At 46.9% G+C, this 21,675-nt stretch overlaps 1 protein-coding gene across 2 annotated transcripts; it reads right to left on the reverse strand.

Annotated features, from left to right (window-relative positions):
• Positions 1-60: 60 nt before the first annotated feature.
• On the reverse strand, positions 61-20,961 carry slc44a1a (solute carrier family 44 member 1a). 2 transcript variants are annotated; one of them, XM_056410224.1, is made up of 16 exons: positions 20,875-20,961; positions 19,337-19,423; positions 18,948-19,090; positions 10,829-10,965; positions 10,640-10,733; positions 10,209-10,378; positions 9,997-10,086; positions 9,769-9,911; positions 9,184-9,370; positions 8,219-8,387; positions 7,993-8,149; positions 7,802-7,885; positions 7,080-7,217; positions 6,774-7,010; positions 844-912; positions 61-477 (listed from the first exon to the last, which is right to left on the reverse strand). In XM_056410224.1, the coding sequence occupies exons 2-16, from the start codon at positions 19,337-19,339 to the stop codon at positions 454-456; spliced, it is 1,845 nt and encodes a 614-aa protein (XP_056266199.1). In that variant the 5' UTR covers positions 19,340-19,423; positions 20,875-20,961; the 3' UTR covers positions 61-453. The 2 variants fall into 2 exon arrangements, with proteins under 2 accessions (XP_056266199.1, XP_056266198.1); XM_056410223.1 differs by lacking the exon at positions 20,875-20,961 and adding an exon at positions 19,617-19,792.
• Between the last annotated feature and the right edge of the window lie 714 nt (positions 20,962-21,675).

The following is a 21,675-nucleotide window of genomic DNA, read 5'->3' on the forward strand; positions in this document are numbered from 1 at the left end:
GGAGACTCCAGGTGACTTATAGACGAGGGTTCTATAAACTTGGAGAAAAGATCAAACACACAACTTTATGTTTTAATTTATTTGAGTATAAAATGTGTAATAAAACTCAAACAGCCTTTGACACCGTTAGCACACGTTTAAAACATTTGTCCACAGAATAATTCAAACTGCAGGATTCACACTCATTATGGACCAGAGGTAAAACATGCAAAACATGAAACATGAAACATTATTTTGAGTAAAAGAGGAAATGAAGCTCAGCGTCACATTAGTATTAAAACACACCCACAGACCCACATTACACTTTTAGTGTCACACTTTACATTAAAATCACCCTCACTCAAAAATAAAAAATACAAGATAAACTCTGTCAGTATAAAACCTTTATCTTTATGACCTGGAGTGAAGAAGCAAAAACTCTGAAAGTCTGTTTAGTGGTTTCGTTGTTTCCGGTCAAGCAGAAGGCCCGCCAGATGCCTGCAACACACACAATAAATAGAAATATAGAAATATATTTACTCACTTTCATCACCACAGCCTTTTAAGAGTCTGAATCTGAATCAGAAACTTTTTATTTGCTACGTGTTAGACACACGATGAATTTGACTTGCCATGTGTGTACATGAGACAAACAAAACAACAACAACATAATGCAAGAATATAAACATTACATTTACAATGATATGAAATAAAAGTGCACACACAGATCCCAGGGCTGTACGTGTGTGTAATTACATGTTGAATATGAAGTATGCCGAGGCTTTGACCCCGTTCTTTAACCTCGTTGTGTTCCTCGAACATTTGAACGATTCTTTTCTTTCCCTCTGAAACCGTCGGACTCACCATGGACTTCATCTCCCGCCCGTCTCCGTCTGCAGACCAAGCCGACTTCTTACTGCTCGCCACGAACTCCTGAGGAGGCAAACAAAGAGTTAACGAACAGTTGTGTGATATTTCAGTTTTTCGGTTTCAAAAAATGTGCAAACATTTCTGTTTTTCTTCTGTGAAGATGGAGCTGAGCGACAATAATGAGAAATAAAATGAACCGTTTGGATTTTAGCAAATGGCTGCAATGAAATAAAGAGTGACGAATTTAAAGAGGTACCTCTGTATTAATAATACGTCTGCTGAGCACGGGACACCCGTTAGAGAGGATGGGTTCAGAGATATGAGAGATATGAGAGAGATTAGAGACATGAGAGAGATTAGAGATATGAGATAGAGAGATTAGAGAGAGATTAGAGATATGAGAGAGATTAGAGATATGAGAGGTATGAGAGAGATTAGAGATATGTGAGAGATTAGAGATATGAGAGGTATGAGAGAGATTAGAGATATGAGAGAGATTAGAGATATGAGAGATTAGATATGAGCGGTATGAGAGATATGAGAGGTATGAGAGAGATTAGAGATATGAGAGATTAGAGGTATGAGAGATGAGAGGTATGAGAGAGATTAGAGATATGAGAGGTATGAGAGAGATGAGAGATATGAGAGATTAGAGATATGAGAGGTATGAGAGATTAGAGATATGAGAGGTATGAGAGAGATTAGAGATATGAGAGATTAGAGATATGAGAGAGATTCGAGATATGAGAGAGATTAGAGATATGAGAGGTATGAGAGATTAGAGATATGAGAGATTAGAGATATGAGAGAGATTAGAGGAATGAGATTAGAGATATGAGAGATTAGAGATATGAGAGATTAGATATGAGAGAGATTAGAGATATGAGAGGTATGAGAGAGATTAGAGGTATGAGAGATATGAGAGATTAGAGATATGAGAGAGATTAGAGATGAGAGATATGAGAGATTAGAGATGAGAGAGATTAGAGATATGAGAGATTAGAGATATGAGAGAGATTAGAGATGAGAGATATGAGAGATTAGAGATTAGAGATGAGAGATATGAGATATGAGAGATTAGAGATATGAGAGATTAGATATGAGAGGTATGAGAGAGATTAGAGATATGAGAGAGATTCGAGATATGAATCGACTCCTCCAAGTCATATTAATACTCACATTCCTCGAGGCACCGGTCGAGGAGGTGGAGTAGCAGCCATCTTTGAATCGAGCCTATTAATTAATCCTCAACCAAAATTACACTACACCTCATTTGAAAGCCCTGTTCTTAGTGTTTCACATCCAACCTGGAAAACACTACAGCCAATTCGATTTGTGATTCTGTACCGGCCACCAGGTCCATATTCAGAGTTTATATCTGAATTCTCAGAATTTATATCAAGTTTGGTTCTTAAAACCGATAAAGTTATTATTGTTGGAGATTTTAATATCCATGTGGATGTTGATAATGATTGCCTTAGTGCTGCATTCATCTCCTTGTTGGACTCGATTGGCTTCTGTCAGAGAGTACAGAAACCCACTCACAGCTTTGGCCACACGCTTGATCTTGTTCTTACTTATGGCGTTGACATTGAGCATTTGAACGTCTTCCCACAGAATCCTCTTCTGTCAGACCACAACCTCATAACTTTTGAATTTATACTACCGGAGTGTACTCCGTTAGTCAAAAGTTTCTACACCAGATGTCTAACTGACAGTGCTGTAGCTAAATTTAAAGAAGCGATTCCTTCTGTATTTGATTCGATACCACGTCTCAATATAACAGAGGACTCCTGGTCTAACTTTAGTCCGTCCCAGATTGATCATCTTGTTGACAGTGCCACAGGCTCTCTGAGAATGACACTGGACTCGATAGCCCTCTGAAGAAGAAGACAGTGAGGAAGAGGAGGTTTGCTCCTGGTATAACCCTCAGACCCGCAAACTGAAGCAACGTCACGAAAGCTTGAACGCATATGGCGTTCAACTAATCTCGAAGAATCCCGCTTAGTTTGGCGAGATAGTCTTAAAACATATAAGAAGGCCCTCCGTAATGCCAGAGCAGCCTATTACTCATCAATAATAGAAAAAAATCACAACCCCAGGTTTCTCTTCAGCACTGTAGCCAGGCTGACAGAGAGTCACAGCTCTGTGGAGCCGAGCATTCCTATAAACCTTAGTGGTAATGACTTTATGAACTTCTTTAATGAAAAGATTTTAACTATTAGGGACAAGATTAATAATCTCTTGCCCATAACCAGTGCCAATCTGTCCTCAAGTGGAATGGCCTTGGAAACCGCTGTATGCCCTGGTGTATATTTGGAGGATTTTCTCCTATCAACCGTGACCAATTATTTTCAACGGTTTCTACTTGAACACGTCTACCTGTCTCTTGGACCCCATCCCGACGAGGCTGCTTAAAGACGTTTTGCCTTTAATTGGCGGCTCTCTATTAGATATTATCAATGTGTCTCTGCTAACAGGCCACGTACCACACTCCTTCAAGGTGGCTGTTATTAAACCTCTCCTGAAGAAGCCCACTCTGGATCCAGAGGTATTGGCTAACTACAGACCGATCTCTAACCTCCCTTCCTCTCCAAGATCCTTGAGAAAGTGGTCGCAAATCAGTTGTGCGACTTTCTACATCATAATAGTTTATTTGAGAAATTTCAATCAGGATTTAGAAAACACCACAGCACCGAGACGGCACTGGTGAAAATTACAAATGACCTCTTAATGGCAGCAGATAAAGGACTCCTCTGTACTGGTCTTGTTAGACCTTAGTGCTGCATTCGACACCATTGACCATGACATCCTGTTACAGAGACTGGAGCAGTCGATTGGCATTTCAGGCACGGCACTAATTTGGTTTAAATCCTATTTATCAGATCGATCTCAGTTTGTATTTGTAAACGATGACGCCTCGATAACCACCAACGTTAATCACGGAGTTCCACAAGGTTCTGTGCTTGGACCAATTTTATTTACCTTATACATGCTTCCTTTGGGCAATATTATCAGGAAACACTCCATAAACTTTCATTGTTATGCAGATGACACTCAACTATATTTATCGATAAAACCAGAGGAGAGCAACCAACTCTGTAAAATTCAAGCATGTCTTAAAGACATAAAACATGGATGACCTGCAACTTCTTGATGTTAAACTCAGACAAAACCAAGTAATTTTAATCGCCCTGAGCACCTCAGAGATCAATTATCTGGTGATGTGGATTCTGTAGACGGCATTGCCCTAGCATCCAACACCACTGTAAAGAATCTTGGCGTTATCTTTGATCGACTTGTCCTTTAACTCCCACGTAAAGCAAATCTCAAGGACTGCATTCTTTCATCTACGTAATATTTCAAAATCTGGCACATCTTGTCTCAAAAGATGCAGAAAAATTGGTTCACGCTGTTACTTGAGACTGGATTACTGCAACTCCTTATTATCAGGCTGCTCTAATAAATCTCTTAGGTCCCTCCAGTTGATCCAGAATGCTGCAGCTCGTGTTCTCACTAAAACTAAGAAAAGAGATCACATCACTCCTGCACTAGCTGCTCTGCACTGGCTCCCAGTAAAATCAAGAATCACTTTTAAAATTCTTCTTAACCTACAAAGCCTTGATTGGTGATGCTCCATCATATCTTAAGGAGCTTGTCGCACCATATTGCCCACTAGAGAGCTACGCTCACTAAATGCGGGACTACTTGTAGTTCCTAGAGTCTTTAAAAGTAGAATGGGAGCCAGAGCCTTTAGTTATCAAGCTCCTCTTCTATGGAACCAGCTTCACCTTCAGTCCGGGAGGCAGACACAGTCACCTCGTTTAAGAGTAGACTTAAGACGTTCCTCTTGACAGAGCTTATAGTTAGGGCTGAATCAGGTTTGCCCTGGTCCAGCCCCTTGATATGCTGCTATAGGCTTATAGCTGCCGGGGGACGTTTAGGATGCACTGAGTACCTATCTCCTTTTTTCTCTCCTTAAGGATGAATTTTCATCTCTCAATCACACGTTACTAACTCTGCTTTCTCCCCCGAAGTCCTTTTGACTTTACGTCTCATGGGGTCATCGGACCCTATGAGACGGCATAGATCCTATCTGCCTGATGGATCGCCTGGGTCGTGGAATTCCTGCTCATGACTACGCCACTGTCCTGTTGAGACTCCGCCCACTCCTCCTCCCCACCGCCATCTGCCTGATGGATCGTGGAGGTCTCCATCGTGGAATATGCCTACTATGAACTATTCATACACTCTGTCATATTCATTGAATGTATTTTAACTCTAAATCTGTCCTTCTGTACACATTACATCTATTGCATCTGTCCATCCTAGGAGAGGGATCCTCCTCTGTTGCTCTCCTGCAGGTTTCTTCCTTTTTTCCCCTGAAGGGTTATTTGGGAGTTTTTCCTGGTCCGATGTGAGGTTTTGGGGCAGGGATGTCTATGTGTACAGATTGTAAAGCACTCCGAGACAAATTTGTAATTTGTGAAATTGGGCTATACAAATAAACTGAATTGAATTGAATTGAATTAGAGATATGAGAGAGATTAGAGATATGAGAGAGATTAGAGAGAGATTAGAGATATGAGAGGTATGAGATATGAGAGAGATTAGAGATATGAGAGAGATTAGAGATATGAGAGATATGAGAGAGATTAGAGGTATGAGAGACATATGAGATATGAGAGAGATTCGAGATATGAGAGAGATGAGATATGAGAGGTATGAGAGATATGAGAGGTATGAGAGAGATTAGAGATATGAGAGAGATTAGAGGTATGAGAGATTAGAGATATGAGAGGTATGAGAGATATGAGAGGTATGAGAGAGATTAGAGATATGAGAGAGATTAGAGGTATGAGAGATTAGAGAGATTAGAGATATGAGAGATTAGAGATATGAGAGAGATTAGAGATATGAGAGAGATGAGATATGATAGGTATGAGAGAGATTCGAGATATGAGAGATTAGAGATATGAGAGGTATGAGAGAGATTAGAGAGATTAGAGATATGAGAGGTATGAGAGAGATTAGAGATATGAGAGAGATTCGTGATATGAGAGAGATTAGAGATATGAGAGATTAGAGACATGAGAGAGATTAGAGATATGAGAGAGATGAGAGGCATGAGAGAGATTAGAGACATGAGAGAGATTAGAGATATGAGAGATTCGAGATATGAGAGGCATGAGAGATTCGAGATATGAGAGATTAGAGATATGAGAGGTATGAGAGAGATTAGAGATATGAGAGATATGAGATTAGAGATATGAGAGAGATTCGAGATATGAGATTAGAGATATGAGAGGTATGAGAGATATGAGCGGTATGAGAGATTAGAGATATGAGAGAGATTAGAGGAATGAGAGATTAGAGGAATGAGATATTAGAGATATGAGAGAGATTAGAGATATGAGAGGTATGAGAGATTAGAGATATGAGAGAGATTAGAGATATGAGAGGTATGAGAGAGATTAGAGGTATGAGAGGTATGAGAGATTAGAGGTATGAGAGATTAGAGATGAGAGATTAGAGATATGAGAGATTAGAGATATGAGAGGTATGAGAGAGATTAGAGATATGAGAGAGATTCGAGATATGAGAGAGATTAGAGATATGAGAGGTATGAGATATGAGGTATGAGAGAGATTCGAGATATGAGAGAGATTAGAGATATGAGAGAGATTAGAGGTATGAGAGAGATTAGAGATATGAGAGAGATATGAGAGAGATTAGAGATATGAGAGATGAGATATGAGAGAGATTAGATTTGAGAGAGATTAGAGATGAGAGGTATGAGAGAGATTAGAGGTATGAGAGAGATTAGAGGTATGAGAGAGATTAGAGATATGAGAGATATGAGCTGGGAGTATTCTGGCCCATCCTCCCAGGGCTCGCCCCTGAAGGCTCCGCTGTCTCCTCACCATCAGAGCCTTGTCCATGTAGAACTCGCGGCCGGGGCTGCCGTCGTTGTACTTAGAGTCCACGGCGAAGCAGAGGAAGAGGACGTCCACCACGTTCTCAAACACCGAGAGGAAGGTGTGCGCCACCAGGAAGGAGAAGAGGCCGATGATGAGCAGCGGCAGCACCCACACCGTGTACTCGCGCTGGTAGTTCAGCGCCAGCACGCCGGCGAACGCCGTGCAGGACACCACCAGCACCTGGGGGGGGGGGGCGTTACTGAGGGGGCGGCTCAGGTATCACAGCGGCGCTTAGCGGTTAGCGGCTACCTTCGCCAAGAAGAGGACGAAGTCGCCCACGGTGTTGATGGCGGCCACTCGCAGGGCGTTCTCCACCAGGATGAGGAAGGCGTCGCGGGCGGAGGTGCAGAAGTCGGTGCTGTTGATGGCCGTGGCGGCGTACGCGTTCTGGAGAAGAAGAGTTTATGATTTGATGAATCAGAATGTCAAGTTTATGATTTACTTTCTGAATTTAGGAATCATTTCTGTTAATGTCGACGCTCCCCGGAGATCAACGACGTCATGACGGCAGCAGGTGACGTAACGAGCTGCACGAGAACACCTAGCTCTACCGTGACATAGGAACATATCGCAACATACGAAAAGTATCGCAACCTTACGTAACGTTACATACCGTGACATATCGTAATATATCGCAACATACATAACATAACGTTACATATTGTAACATCGTAATATAACCTTACATACCGTGACATATCGCAACATACGTAACATAACATAACGTTACATATCGTACCATAACGTAACATAACGTTACATATCGTTACATAACGTAACATATCGTAACATATCGAAACATAACATAACGTTACATAACGTTACATATCGTTACATATCGTAACATAACATAACGTAACATATTGTAACATATCGTTATAACGTTACATATTGTAACATATCGTTATAACGTTACATATTGTAACATATCGCCGCTACAGGATGATGTCATAGGTCTGCCCTCCCCTCACCTGGTTCAGGTAGGCGAGGCACCTCTCCAGACACCACAGGCAGCAGACGCACGCCTTCAGCACGCAGCGAGCACACGCGTTCTCCTGGGGACGACACGCGCTCAACATGGTGCAGCCGCACGGCCACACGGCCGCACGGTCGCACGGCCACACGGCCACATGTCGTGGAGGTCGTGGAGGTCGCGGCTCACCTTCCCTTTGAGCTGGCTGTGGACGTACATGATGATGAGCCGAGGGATCTTCACCAGCGTGATGATGAAGGAGCCTTTGGCCAGAGTGCCCAGGTGGTACCGGATGGTTCGAGCCATGGAGGAGAGGATGGGCGTCACCGGCAGCTGGGACTTGTTCCTGGAGAGAGAGAGGGAAGATGAGGGGTTATCATGTGATGAAACACAGGTGACTTCCTGTTCCTCTCACCTCGTGAAGTAGTAGGTGACCACGGCTCCGGCGATGGTCATCTGCTGGAAGGCCAGAATGAACTCGTTGACCCAGATGAGGCCCACGGCGTGGTACCAGACCAGGTACTGGAGCGGGCCCTGCATCTGGTACTCCACCTCACCTGTGGAGTTGTTCTTCACCGGCGTCCCTGAGGAGGAGAGGTCATGTGACACGACCTCCTGGTCAGCAAGAGTCACTTGACATGTTGGATTTGTACCCGTGTGTATGACCTTGTATGACCTCTTCTCTGCTGTTCTTCATAAACTCAACTTTTAGCACAATTCCCAAATCAGCCAAAGATTTTATTTGTATGGCATGGATTGTTTTCCAGTTATATTGTGCAACAGATGAAACTAACATTCACCACGCCTCAGCAGGGTGAAGGTCAAACAAGTTCAAACACATTTTAACTCACTAATGTGGCCAAAACACGAGGTTTAAGCGTATATATATATATACACATAAATAAATATGCATATATACAAACATACATATTAATATAAACACACACACTCATATATAAATTTATACATATATATACACACACACACAGTAGTATATAAATGTCTCATCTCTCTCTCTCTATATATATATAATGAAGCCAAAATACACACAAACATAGTTTCTTAAAAATCCTAATTTATTTTCAAAAGGATGCATTTTTCTCAAAAATTTACTCAAAAAAAAAATATGTGAGGATTTCTGAAAAAATGATTATGAAATAAAAATGAGGTTAAAAAAAGAAGTTTAGTATTTTTCTGGCATTCCATGTGAATAAAACGTTGCTGAATTAAAACTCCTCAGTAGAAAAGAGACGTGGGAGAAGAAGAGAGAAGTCGTTCTGTTCCCACGGCAACACATTCCACATGTGGGAGTTTGTTCTCAACCAAAACCCCAAACTGAACTCTGTGTTTGGGGCGCTGCCAGCGGCCCGTGGGCCTCACCTGAGACCCCGAGGGAGAGCAGCACCGTGACCCAGTAGACCCAGAACAGCAGGAGGCAGAGGAAGGTCCAGAAGGGCTGCAGGGCCAGCAGCGGCAGGTGAGTGAACACCTGGCCGGCCACGTGGAACAGGGAGATGGTGAGAGCCACGCGCCTCCTCATGAAGAACATGAGGAGCAGGAGCACCACCTGGGGGGGGGGGACAGCTTCTGGACCCGAGACCAAGGAACGGATGCACCGCTCAGGCTGGGGACTGCTAGCGTCCTGCTGGCGTCATGCTGGCGTCATGCTAGTGTCCTGCTAGCGTCCTGCTAGCGTCATGCTGGCGTCCTGCTAGCGTCATGCTGGCGTCATGCTAGTGTCCTGCTAGCGTCATGCTGGCGTCATGCTAGTGTCCTGCTAGTGTCCTGCTAGTGTCATGCTGGTGTCCTGCTAGTGTCCTGCTAGTGTCCTGCTAGTGTCATGCTAGTGTCCTGCTAGCGTCATGCTAGCGTCCTGCTAGTGTCCTGCTAGTGTCATGCTGTTGTCATGCTAGTGTCATGCTAGTGTCATGCTAGCGTCCTGGTATTATGGGATAGTTTACGCACCGTGAAGATCGTGGCAACGATGGCGTACACCAGCAGCGCTGTCACGTTGTCCGAGGCCACTTCTTTCCCAAACACCGACAGGCTGTTGTTGTCGAGGGCTTTCCGGTGGTCCGCGTAGAGCCACCAGAGCACGCCGGTCCCACCTGCAGTGGGGCAGAGCTCAAGCGTCACCAAAGGCCCAAACGCCCCCCCGCACCACGCGATCACCGCCGCCCCGGAGAGACTTACCGATGGATCCGATGATCACCAGGACCGTCAGGATCCACACCAGAACTATAGAGATGTAGCGGATCACCACCATCATGATGAGGGACAGCACTGAGGGGAAACACACGGAGCGGCAGCTGAGCACATCGGACACCGACGTCTGTCCCCACTCAGACGCTTCCTGTTATTTCAGTGACACCAGAGCGAGCCGCGCTCCCCCAGGCGTGTCGTACCCAGCGCCAGCACACAGAGGCCCATGATGATCTCCTTGCTGGCCATCACGCCGGCGATGACGCGGCGCAGAACGCTGTTGTCACTGACGAAGGTGATGAAGGACTGGGCGAACTCTGCATAGCAACCGATGTCCACCGGGACGCAGCGGCGGAGCAGAGGCACCGACTTACTGCAAGAACCAGAGGAACCGTTGAGGAACAAACCCTTAGACCCTTGAACCCTTGAACCCTAAGCAGAGGAATACTATATTCATCTATTCCGTTGTCCCTTGGTGTTTGCTTGTAGTTTAGGCTACAGGACAAAGCGACGACCACTGAATTAAATCGTTAAATAAACAAAGGACTCCCTGTACTGGTGGAGTTGGTTTGAACCCACTAGTGATGTCATCGCTCCTCAATTCCCTGAACTGAACCCTGGAGGTCTCGGTCACCTTGGAGGAACCGGCAGTTTGGGACATTTGGTGGATCTCTCCGAGTGACTCGTGTATCTCGTAGGAGAAACGTCGTAGGAGCAGAGATGAGATCCTGAAACAGAAGAACCCGAAAGAGACGTTCAGGACACGTCTGCAGGTGATTGTACTGGCACGTTACACGTCATGTGTCATGTGAACTCTGTTCACCGTTATTCAGGGCGAAGTTCTTGAGGTCGCTGAGCGTCTTCAGCTCTGCTGACGGACACTTGGAGACGCACAACGCCACGGACTTGATCTTCCTGTTGATCAAGTCCAGGTTACACGGATCCAAGAAGAACACGTACCTGAGGGAAGGAGATGGACACGAGTTGATTTAGAACAGGTTCATCCACATGACCAATGAACAGGTTCATCCACACGACCAATGAACAGGTTCATCCTCATGGTGACCAATGAACAGGTTCATCCACACGACCAATGAACAGGTTCATCCTCATGGTGACCAATGAACAGGGTTCATCCTCATGACCAATGAACAGGTTCATCCCCATGACCAATGAACAGGTTCATCCACATGGCCAATGAACAGGTTCATCCTCACGACCAATGAACAGGTTCATCCTCATGGTGACCAATGAACAGGGTTCATCCCCATGACCAATGAACAGGTTCATCCTCATGGTGACCAATGAACAGGTTCATCCACACGACCAATGAACAGGTTCATCCACATGACCAATGGACAGGTTCATCCCCATGGCCAATGAACAGGTTCATCCACATGACCAATGAACAGGTTCATCCACACGACCAATGAACAGGTTCATCCTCATGACCAATGAACAGGTTCATCCACATGGCCAATGAACAGGTTCATCCTCATGGTGACCAATGAACAGGTTCATCCCCATGACCAATGAACAGGTTCATCCTCACGACCAATGAACAGGTTCATCCACACGACCAATGAACAGGTTCATCCCCATGACCAATGAACAGGTTCATCCTCACGACCAATGAACAGGTTCATCCACACGACCAATGAACAGGTTCATCCTCATGACCAATGGACAGGTTCATCCACACGACCAATGAACAGGTTGATCCTCATGGTGACCAATGAACAGGGTTCATCCCCATGACCAATGAACAGGTTCATCCTCATGACCAATGAACAGGTTCATCCCCATGACCAATGAACAGGTTCATCCTCATGGTGACCAATGAACAGGGTTCATCCCCATGACCAATGAACAGGTTCATCCTCATGGTGACCAATGAACAGGTTCATCCACATGACCAATGGACAGGTTCATCCCCATGGCCAATGAACAGGTTCATCCTCATGACCAATGAACAGGTTCATCCACATGGCCAATGAACAGGTTCATCCTCATGGTGACCAATGAACAGGTTCATCCCCATGACCAATGAACAGGTTCATCCTCACGACCAATGAACAGGTTCATCCACACGACCAATGAACAGGTTCATCCTCATGACCAATGGACAGGTTCATCCCCATGACCAATGAACAGGTTCATCCACATGGCCAATGAACAGGTTCATCCCCATGACCAATGAACAGGTTCATCCTCATGACCAATGAACAGGTTCATCCACATGACCAATGAACAGGTTCATCCTCATGACCAATGAACAGGTTCATCCCCATGACCAATGAACAGGTTCATCCACATGACCAATGAACAGGTTCATACTCATGACCAATGAACAGGTTCATCCACATGACCAATGAACAGGTTCATCCTCATGACCAATGAACAGGTTCATCCTCATGACCAATGAACAGGTTCATCCACATGACCAATGAACAGGTTCATCCTCATGACCAATGAACAGGTTCATCCTCATGACCAATGAACAGGTTCATACACATGACCAATGAACAGGTTCATCCTCATGACCAATGAACAGGTTCATCCCCATGACCAATGAACAGGTTCATCCACATGATCAATGAACAGGTTCATCCACATGACCAATGAACAGGTTCATCCTCATGACCAATGAACAGGTTCATCCTCATGACCAGGGGTCCCCAAACTTTTTCCTAAGAGGGCCACATAACGTTTGCCTTGTCTGCTGGAGGGCCAGCCGGGGGGCGGGGGGACGAAATTACAGAGTGGCGGGTGGAGATTTCCCCCTGTTATAATAGGAGGGGAAACACTGGAGTTGATAAGCGTGTCTTCTTGTCTGATCAATACGCAACTGTGAGGTGCGCGAATGGACCGAGCGGCCAGCTGCTGATCACTCACTCAACAGCCCGACCTGCACGAATAGACGGTGCGCCCGCAGCGCGCAAACAATTTTTTTGGGAGCACCGAAGACCCATTTTGACCCAGGAAAAATCCTCGATGCGCGCGCCACTCGCTGTGAGTGCATGCGCGTGCAGACAGCATTTAATGGAGCGGAGCATTGCGTGCGCTCTGATCGCTCTCTTAATGAAGTATCGATACTAAAAATATGCTAAATCACATCGTTTTTAACGTATGGGTACTTTGTTAGCATCGCTACACCGTGCAGCGTGACAGCAGCAGATGTAGCGGACTAACATTCAAGCTAACCTAACTTCCCAAACGCTGTGGACATCTGAACGCTGATTGGCCGAGACGCGACACGTCCATCAAAGATGTTTTATTGTGAAGAGCACCACTCCACATTTTCTCCGCGTCTCACTGCAATCTCAACGGCAGCGGGCCAGGTGAACAAAATAATACATCAGAACGCGTCTCTGGTATTGTTCAGGGGGCGGGGCCACATGGGGAGGCGGGCCGGATTCGGCCCGCGGGCCGTAGTTTGGGGACCACTGCTCATGACCAATGAACAGGTTCATCCACATGACCAATGAACAGGTTCATCCTCATGACCAATGAACAGGTTCATCCACATGACCAATGAACAGGTTCATCCACATGACCAATGAACAGGTTCATCCACATGACCAATGAACAGGTTCATCCTAATGACCAATGATCAGGTTCATCCTCATGACCAATGAACAGGTTCATCCCCATGACCAATAAACAGGTTCATCCACATGACCAATGAACAGGTTCATCCTCATGACCAATGAACAGGTTCATCCACATGACCAATGAACAGGTTCATCCTCATGACCAATGATCAGGTTCATCCACATGACCAATGAACAGGTTCATCCTCATGACCGATAAACAGGTTCATCCACATGACCAATGAACAGGTTCATCCTCATGACCAATGATCAGGTTCATCCACATGACCAATGAACAGGTTCATCCCCATGACCAATGAACAGGTTCATCCTCATGACCAATGAACAGGTTCATCCTCATGACCAATGAACAGGTTCATCCACATGACCAATGATCAGGTTCATCCTCATGACCAATGAACAGGTTCATCCACATGACCAATGAACAGGTTCATCCACATGACCAATGAACAGGTTCATCCACATGACCAATGAACAGGTTCATCCACATGACCAATGATCAGGTTCATCCTCATGACCAATGAACAGGTTCATCCACATGACCAATGAACAGGTTCATCCTAATGACCAATGATCAGGTTCATCCTCATGACCAATGGAAGGAGGAAGCGCTGTGCCAACGGCTGCTTGTTTCAGTAGTGGCGTTTTGCTTTTATTTTATTGTCTTTTTTTTGCACTTTTCCTCTCTTTTTCTTTTCTTTCACGTTTGTCTTAGTTACGGTCGGACACTGGACCATAACTACTTTTTTCGATACTTCTACTGTGGCTTTTGTTCACTTTGTCGTGAGTATCGGTGAGCCGCAGCAAAACAATGACTGGGACCGTCGTCTGCTCGCTGCTCAGCTGATCGCTGTGCAGGCCGAAGCTTCTGCCTGGAGAAAGACCTGTGATCCCGCTGGAGCTACGGAGAAGGGCTCGCGGTTGCAGATCGGGTGTCAAGCGGAGGGCTAAAACGGAGATACAAACCCTCGGTACCGTCGATCATAACGGGAACGTGAGGTCTTTGGCGAATAAGACGGATGAGCTCGGCGCTGGTAATGACCGAGGGTCTTCCGTGAGAGCAGTCTCTTGTGTTTCACTGAGACGTGGCTGCACGCGGACTATCCGGATCACAGCGCGTCTTTGCCCGGCTTCAGGACTGTTCGGGCTGACAGAGACGCTACACAGAGCGGTAAGATGAGGGGGCGGATCGCTGTTTATGTGAATGAACGGTGGTGCCATCCGGACCATGTGTGCGTGAAGGAGCGCTTGTAGCCCGAACATTGAACTGTTGGCCGGGATGCGCCCGTACTATTTGCCGAGAGAGTTCACGTCCGCCATTGTGGTTGTCGAGTACGTGCCGCCATCAGCTGACGCTGAGGAAGCTGTGGACACCATCCACTCCACTGTGTCTGCTCTGCTGAATCATCAGCCTGGAGCATTCATGGCTATCACTGGTGACTTTAACCACACCACATTGGAAAAAGCTCTGCCAACCTTCCATCAATACATAGACTGCCCAACAAGGAACAATAAAACTCTGGACTTGCTGTATGCTAATACTAAGGACGCATACAGCGCCACTGCCCTTCCCCTCGGCAGGTCTGATCATGACCTGGTCCGCTGACACCCAGGTATGTTCCTCTGGTGAAGAGGCTGCCGGTGACCACCAGGACTGTGAGGAGGTGGTCTCTGGAGGCTAACGACGCTCTACAGGACTGCTTCGAGTCAACGGACTGGGATGTGCTGTGTGGACCGCACGGGAGGACATCAACAGTATGACCGACTGCATCACGGAATACATCAAGTTCTGTGAACACACCACCATCCCATCACGGACTGTGCGCTGCTTCCCCAACAACAAGCCCTGGATCACCAGGGACCTGAAGGCGCTTAACATGAAGAAAGCTGCTTTCAGGTCTGGAGACAGGGATGAGCTGAGGAGAGCCCAGCGCAACCTAAAGGTGAAGCTCAGGGAGGGCAAGGACTCCTACAGGAGGAAGCTGGAGGCCAAACTCCAGCTGAACAACACAAGGGAGGTGTGGTCTGGCATGAAGCAGATAACTGGCTTCAAGGTGGAGGGAGACAGCCAGGGGCTCCTGGAGAGGGCCAACGAGCTGAACTGTTTTTTCAATAGGTTCAGTTCACAGCCCTCCCCGTCTCCTCCACACATCACACCTCCCAAACACCTCCTCCCCTCTGTCCCCTGCTGAGCTGCACATCCACCGAGCCCTCAATAACAATGGGCTCCTCCACCTCCCCTCTCTCTGTGACGACTGACCAGGTGAGAAGACAGCTGGAGAAACTACACCAGCGCAGAGCTGAAGGTCCTGATGGCATCAGCCCCAGGGTCCTAAAGACCTGCGCCACCCAGCTGTCTGGTGTCCTGCAGCGCCTCTTCAACCTCAGCCTGAGGCTGGGGAAGTCCCGTGCTGTGGAAGACGTCGTGCCTGGTCCCTGTCCCAAAGAAGTCAGCACCATCTGGCCTCAACGACTACCGACCGTCGCCTCACCTCCCATGTGATGAAGGTGCTGGAGAGGCTGGTCTTGGCCCACCTCCGCCGCAGGTGAAATCATCGTTGGACCTCTGCAATTTGCTTACCAGCCTCATGTGGGAGTGGACGACGCCATCATCTACCTGCTGCAACGAGCTCAGTCGCACCTGGATGGAACCGATGTCTCTGTGAGAGTCACTTTGACTTCTCCAGTGCATTTAACACCATCCAGCCACTGCTGCTGAGTGAGAAGCTGCGGTGGCCGTGTGGACGCCCACCATCTCCTGGATCACTGACTACCTCACAGGCAGACCACAGTTTGTCAGAATGGGCGTGTGCTGTCTGGAACGGTGGTCAGTGATGTTGAGCCCCACAGGAACTGTTCTGTCTCCTTCCTCTTCACCCTGTACACCAGTGACTTCCAGTACAACACGGAGTCATGCCATCTGCAGAAGTACTCTGATGATTCTGCAGTGGTCGGGTGTATTAGGGATGGACGGGAGGAGGAGTACAGGGCAGTGGTGAGCGACTTTGTAAAGTGGGCGATGAGAACCACCTGCGGCTGAACGTGGCCAAGACCAGAGAGATGGTGGTGGACTTCAGGAGGAAGGCGACAGCTCCTACACCTCTGAGTGTCCTGGGAGTGGACGTGGACATGGTGGAGGAGTACAAGTACCTGGGCGTCTCCATCGACAGCCGACTGAACTGGAAGGCCAACATCAACGCTGTGTACAAGAAGGGGATGAGTCGGCTCTTTTTCCTGAGAAAGCTTCGATCCTTCAACGTGTGCAGCAAGATGCTGGAGTTATTCTACCAGTCGGTTGTCGCCAGTGTACTGCACTTTGCCATTGTCTGCTGGGGGAGCAGCATCGAGCCGGTGACACCAGCCGCCTTAACAAACTGGTTAGGAAGGCTGGCTCCATCATCGGCTGCCAGCTGGAGCACCTGGAACAGGTGGTGGAGAGGAGGTCGTTGAAGAAACTGGTGTCCATATTGGACAACCCGGACCACCCTCTCCACCACCTCCTACAGGGACAGAGGAGTACTTTCTCCAGACGTCTCCTCACGCTCCGCTGCCACAAGGAGAGATACAGGAGAACATTCCTGCCGACGGCTATGAGGCTCTACAACAGTTCACCTCTTGCCAGATCACCCTAACCCTTCTTATATTTTGTGTTTTTTATTTTTATTCTTGTGTGTTGCTGCTACTGACTCGACAAATTTCCCCTTGGGGATTAATAAAGTATATATCTATCTATCTATCTATCTATCCCCATGACCAATAAACAGGTTCATCCTCATGACCAATGAACAGGTTCATCCACATGACCAATGAACAGGTTCATCCACATGACCAATGAACAGGTTCATCCTCATGACCAATGATCAGGTTCATCCACATGACCAATGAACAGGTTCATCCTCATGACCGATAAACAGGTTCATCCACATGACCAATGAACAGGTTCATCCTCATGACCAATGATCAGGTTCATCCACATGACCAATGAACAGGTTCATCCCCATGACCAATGAACAGGTTCATCCTCATGACCAATGAACAGGTTCATCCTCATGACCAATGAACAGGTTCATCCACATGACCAATGAACAGGTTCATCCACATGACCAATGAACAGGTTCATCCTCATGACCAATGAACAGGTTCATCCACATGACCAATGAACAGGTTCATCCACATGACCAATGAACAGGTTCATCCACATGACCAATGAACAGGTTCATCCTCATGACCAATGAACAGGTTCATCCACATGATCAATGAACAGGTTCATCCACCGAAGCATAACATATATCCCGTGTAAATAAAACACATTTTCATGACTTTTCCAAAACTTTAGGATCACATTTTCTTTCCAAGAACTTTTTTCCAGGCCTGAAAATAACCTTTTTTTTAAAACTCCAGGACTTTTCCAGGCTTCCCAGGAGCCGGTAGTCAGCGGTTGTATCAGAACCACTCGGTCCATCTGGCTCCGCCGGGCCGAACATGAAACACGGAGACGTTCACACAGAAGCGTCTTTGTGGCCCGACGCCGCCCACGCCGCCGGCGACCCGTGAGCGGCCCATTGTTCCAGAACACTGGAACACCGGCGGCGCTCAGAGACACGGCCACCATGAAGGACCCGTGATCCTAAACTATTCAACATGTCGGGCTGAAGGGTTTATTTAGAGTCTGTAGTCTTGAGCTTTAACACATATAGAAAGATATTATAATAGGAAGTATTAGGGAGAATATTGTTATTATGAATGTGTTATGAAGCATAGGGGGAACGTCTACTCGATGAAAATGATGAATGTCAATGGTAAGAAGTAATGTTTGTCATGAGAGTGAATGTTAGTCAGTATTTCAGACTGTTGAACCGGTTGAAGCCGTGAAGTGACTTTAACAGGACAATAAGACGGGACTTTTATTGTGAAAATACTTGTTTAGCGACTTGACCGGTCGTAACGTTTTGACCCGGGGGCCGTGACCTTTGACCCCTCCATTCTGATCGCGGACTTCTACCCAACAGGAAGGTGTTAGAGGCAGAACTCCCTCTGAGAGGAGCTGATTGGCTGATCCTGGGACTAAGACTCTGGACTGGGGAACATGGTTCTCTTTCCTCTTGACCGGGTCCTTCAGGCTGCTTCCTGTTGAGCCGGATCACCACGGCAACCACGACCCTGAGCCGCCACTGTTTGTTAAACTTCTTGCCATTAAAGATAGTTAACCTTAATCCACTCCATCCGGAGCCTGATGTCCGTCAGCTGCCCGGTGCTGCCTCTCTCATGACCCTCTCTGTGTTCTGACTCTCCGCTCGTCTCTGTCCGGTGACACGGCGTGGGACTCACCGGTTCTCCCTCATGTCGCGCCCGCTGAGCGCCACGCCCTCCACCCGGCTGTTGTTCTGGCCGCAGGTGTTCCCGTAGCTGTCGTAGCCGGAGATGAGTCGGGAGGTGGCGCCGGTGGCGATGGGGTAGGCGCAGACGCACACCTGCAGGGGGCGCCCACACAGGAAGTCAGACAGGAAGTAGTTAGTCAGTTTACACGCTGGGAGAAGGGTTCAGTAAAAATACAGACAGGGGAAATAAAACAAACATTCCTGAAAGACGTCCTCAGGAAGGAAGAACAGATACTGTAATATAATGTAAACTGTACAACACTGTATATTGTAATATATAGAGAGGAGACAGGAGAGAGGAGACAGGAGAGGAGAGAGGAGAGAGGAGAGGAGGCTCACCATCCCGATGCAGAACAGCAGGAACACGATCAGCCAGGGGACGTCGGTGCAGCATCTCTCCTCCAGAGGCTTCCAGTCGCGCTTCACCTGCAGGAACAGAGGGCCCGTTACCGAGGGGTCAGGGGTCAGGGGGGGGGCTGCACCCCGGAGAGGAGTCAGGACCGGGGGGGGGGGGGTCCTACACCCCGGAGCGGAGCCTGTAAACCGGCTGCCGGAGAGACGCGTCCCGCCCCGCGTCCACCAGGCTGCGTCGAGAAGACAGTTGAAGTCCCGGACTCACCTCGGCGCTGCTGCAACATCCCATAATGAACAACTTTATAACTCTTTACGTTCACTGAACACAACGTAAAGTTCCCCTCGGTCCCGCGTGTCGCTCTGCGGCTGCGCTGAACTCCTGGCCGCCCTTTGGGAGCTGCAGCCGCAGGTAAATGCAGAAGAAGTCAAATGTGGGCTGATGCCTTCACGGGCTGTCGGAAATATCCAACTCTAGTTTAAGGACGAGCACAGTAGCCGAGATAAAACAATTAGCAGCTGTTGTTGTTGTTGTCTTTCATTTGCCGTGTGTACATGAACATGTCGACAGAATCTCCTCAGTTTCCTCATGAATAGCTATAATATTTGTTTAAAAAACACTTAATAACAATTTAGGATTATTCAAAACATTATGACACCGTTTCCATCCTGATGCGAAGCAGCTGCTTTAACAGTTGTATTATTATAATGCAAGTAGCTATAATAATGCATTGTAAAAACAATAAATATCATTATTATCATTATTGTTATAATCGTTGTCATCATTAGCATTTATGTCCCGTACAAAGTGAAGTCCCTGTGGGATTTACAAGGTTACGAGGCGCAGTGAACGCAGCATGGCTGTCTGTACACTGGAGGTATGCAGACCAGAGCCGTGCAGAGGGAGGATCGCGTGAACGGAAGTTCAAAACTCATGATTGTCACGCGATTCAGATTCCGATAGTTCTGATGTGAACGCGTCACTACTGGTCTGACTCTGTACACATAAAGAAAGCGTTTAGAGTTGTGCTGATTAGTGGTCAATACATTTATAGATTTAGAATAATTACATGAAGAAGCAACATACGCATTTATAAACCTCCATTTTATTTAATTGTCAAGTCAAATGTGCTAATATTTGAGGATTCGTGAAGTTAACCTGAGTTACCTGCCTTGTTTTCAAACTGTAAACTACAGTGAGATTGTTAAATGGAACAGAATGACACGTAGTGCCATCTAGCGGCGAGGAGGCAGACTGCAGGCAACACGATTCCCCTGTCGGGTTATCTTTATGATTGTATTACTACAAGGAGCTAAGATTATAAATATAACAATATGTTATTTTTCGTGACTAAATAATTGCTTTTAAAATGTCACACATAATGTCACAAAATAATACATTCGGAACAGAATAATAAGTTATTTATAATATATATATATATATAGTTTCTAGATCAATGGCAGTAATGTTTACAACAATATTACGATGTAAAGGTATAAATAAATAAATAACATTTCCGAATTACCTTTATGAATGATTAAAGAGCTCCGTTGGCGTGAAAGGACGTGACTCTCATTAAACGGCTCTGTGTGACACACGGTTGAGATCTGGCGCCGCTTGCTGGACGAAGGAGGTACTGCAGGCGGACTGAGAAGTCGTCGTGTGGCCGCCGGGCTGACCTCTCTCTCTCCCAGGGGCAGAAACTCATGAAATGATTAAGAATTCATTAGTAAACCGGAATTGACCAAAAATGAGTCGAATGTTCCGACGTCAGAGCGCAACCCCACGGCTGGTGAGTGACGTCATATAACGAGCTTCCGGTCCAGACTGCCTTCGCTCAGGTGGAGAGACTTTCTCCAACTCCTGGGTCTGCGGGACTCTTCCTCGTTTCTTCCTGTTCGTCTGCTTCTCCTTCAGGAAAGTTACACTTGAAACTTTAAGGAGGTTTAGTTTCCTCTCCTGTGACGTCACACGCCGTTACGTCAGTTTCTCTCGCGGGAAACCACCGCAGAGCCCGGGCGACCAATTTAATACCGAATAATAAGCTCGGTCCAAACACAAACATAAACTTATATTATCTATAAAGCAGTTTCTTATCCTCCATGTGACGTGGTGTCGCCCCCTGCAGGCTGTGTCACGCTCCTACAGCCATGTTCCACCGTCACATGCTAATTGTTTGACTCTTTGCAGACACCAGGACGTCTGCTGTGGGGGGGGGGGGGGAGGAAGGCCTCCTCACCTGCTGCATGAGGTAGGAGCTTCTTCACGTGTTCACAAGTCCATGCAAAGGTCAAAGGTTCGAGAGCTCGGCCCCGTGTTGATCCCA

This window comes from Pseudoliparis swirei, chromosome 24 (genome assembly GCF_029220125.1).
Source record: "Pseudoliparis swirei isolate HS2019 ecotype Mariana Trench chromosome 24, NWPU_hadal_v1, whole genome shotgun sequence".
Lineage (NCBI taxonomy): Eukaryota > Metazoa > Chordata > Actinopteri > Perciformes > Liparidae > Pseudoliparis > Pseudoliparis swirei.

What these genes read in the sequence shown, in the direction of transcription:
- slc44a1a (XM_056410223.1), bottom strand. Translation starts at nt 19,640, where the DNA reads ATGGGATGTTGCAGCAGCGCCGAG. An exon ending in TGCTGTTCTGCATCGGGATG is followed by an intron (nt 19,091 to 19,336) that starts GTGAGCCTCCTC and finishes CGCCCCCTGCAG; the next exon opens with GTGTGCGTCTGCGCCTACCC. An exon ending in TCGTCCTCTTCTTGGCGAAG is followed by an intron (nt 7,011 to 7,079) that starts GTAGCCGCTAAC and finishes CCCCCCCCCCAG; the next exon opens with GTGCTGGTGGTGTCCTGCAC.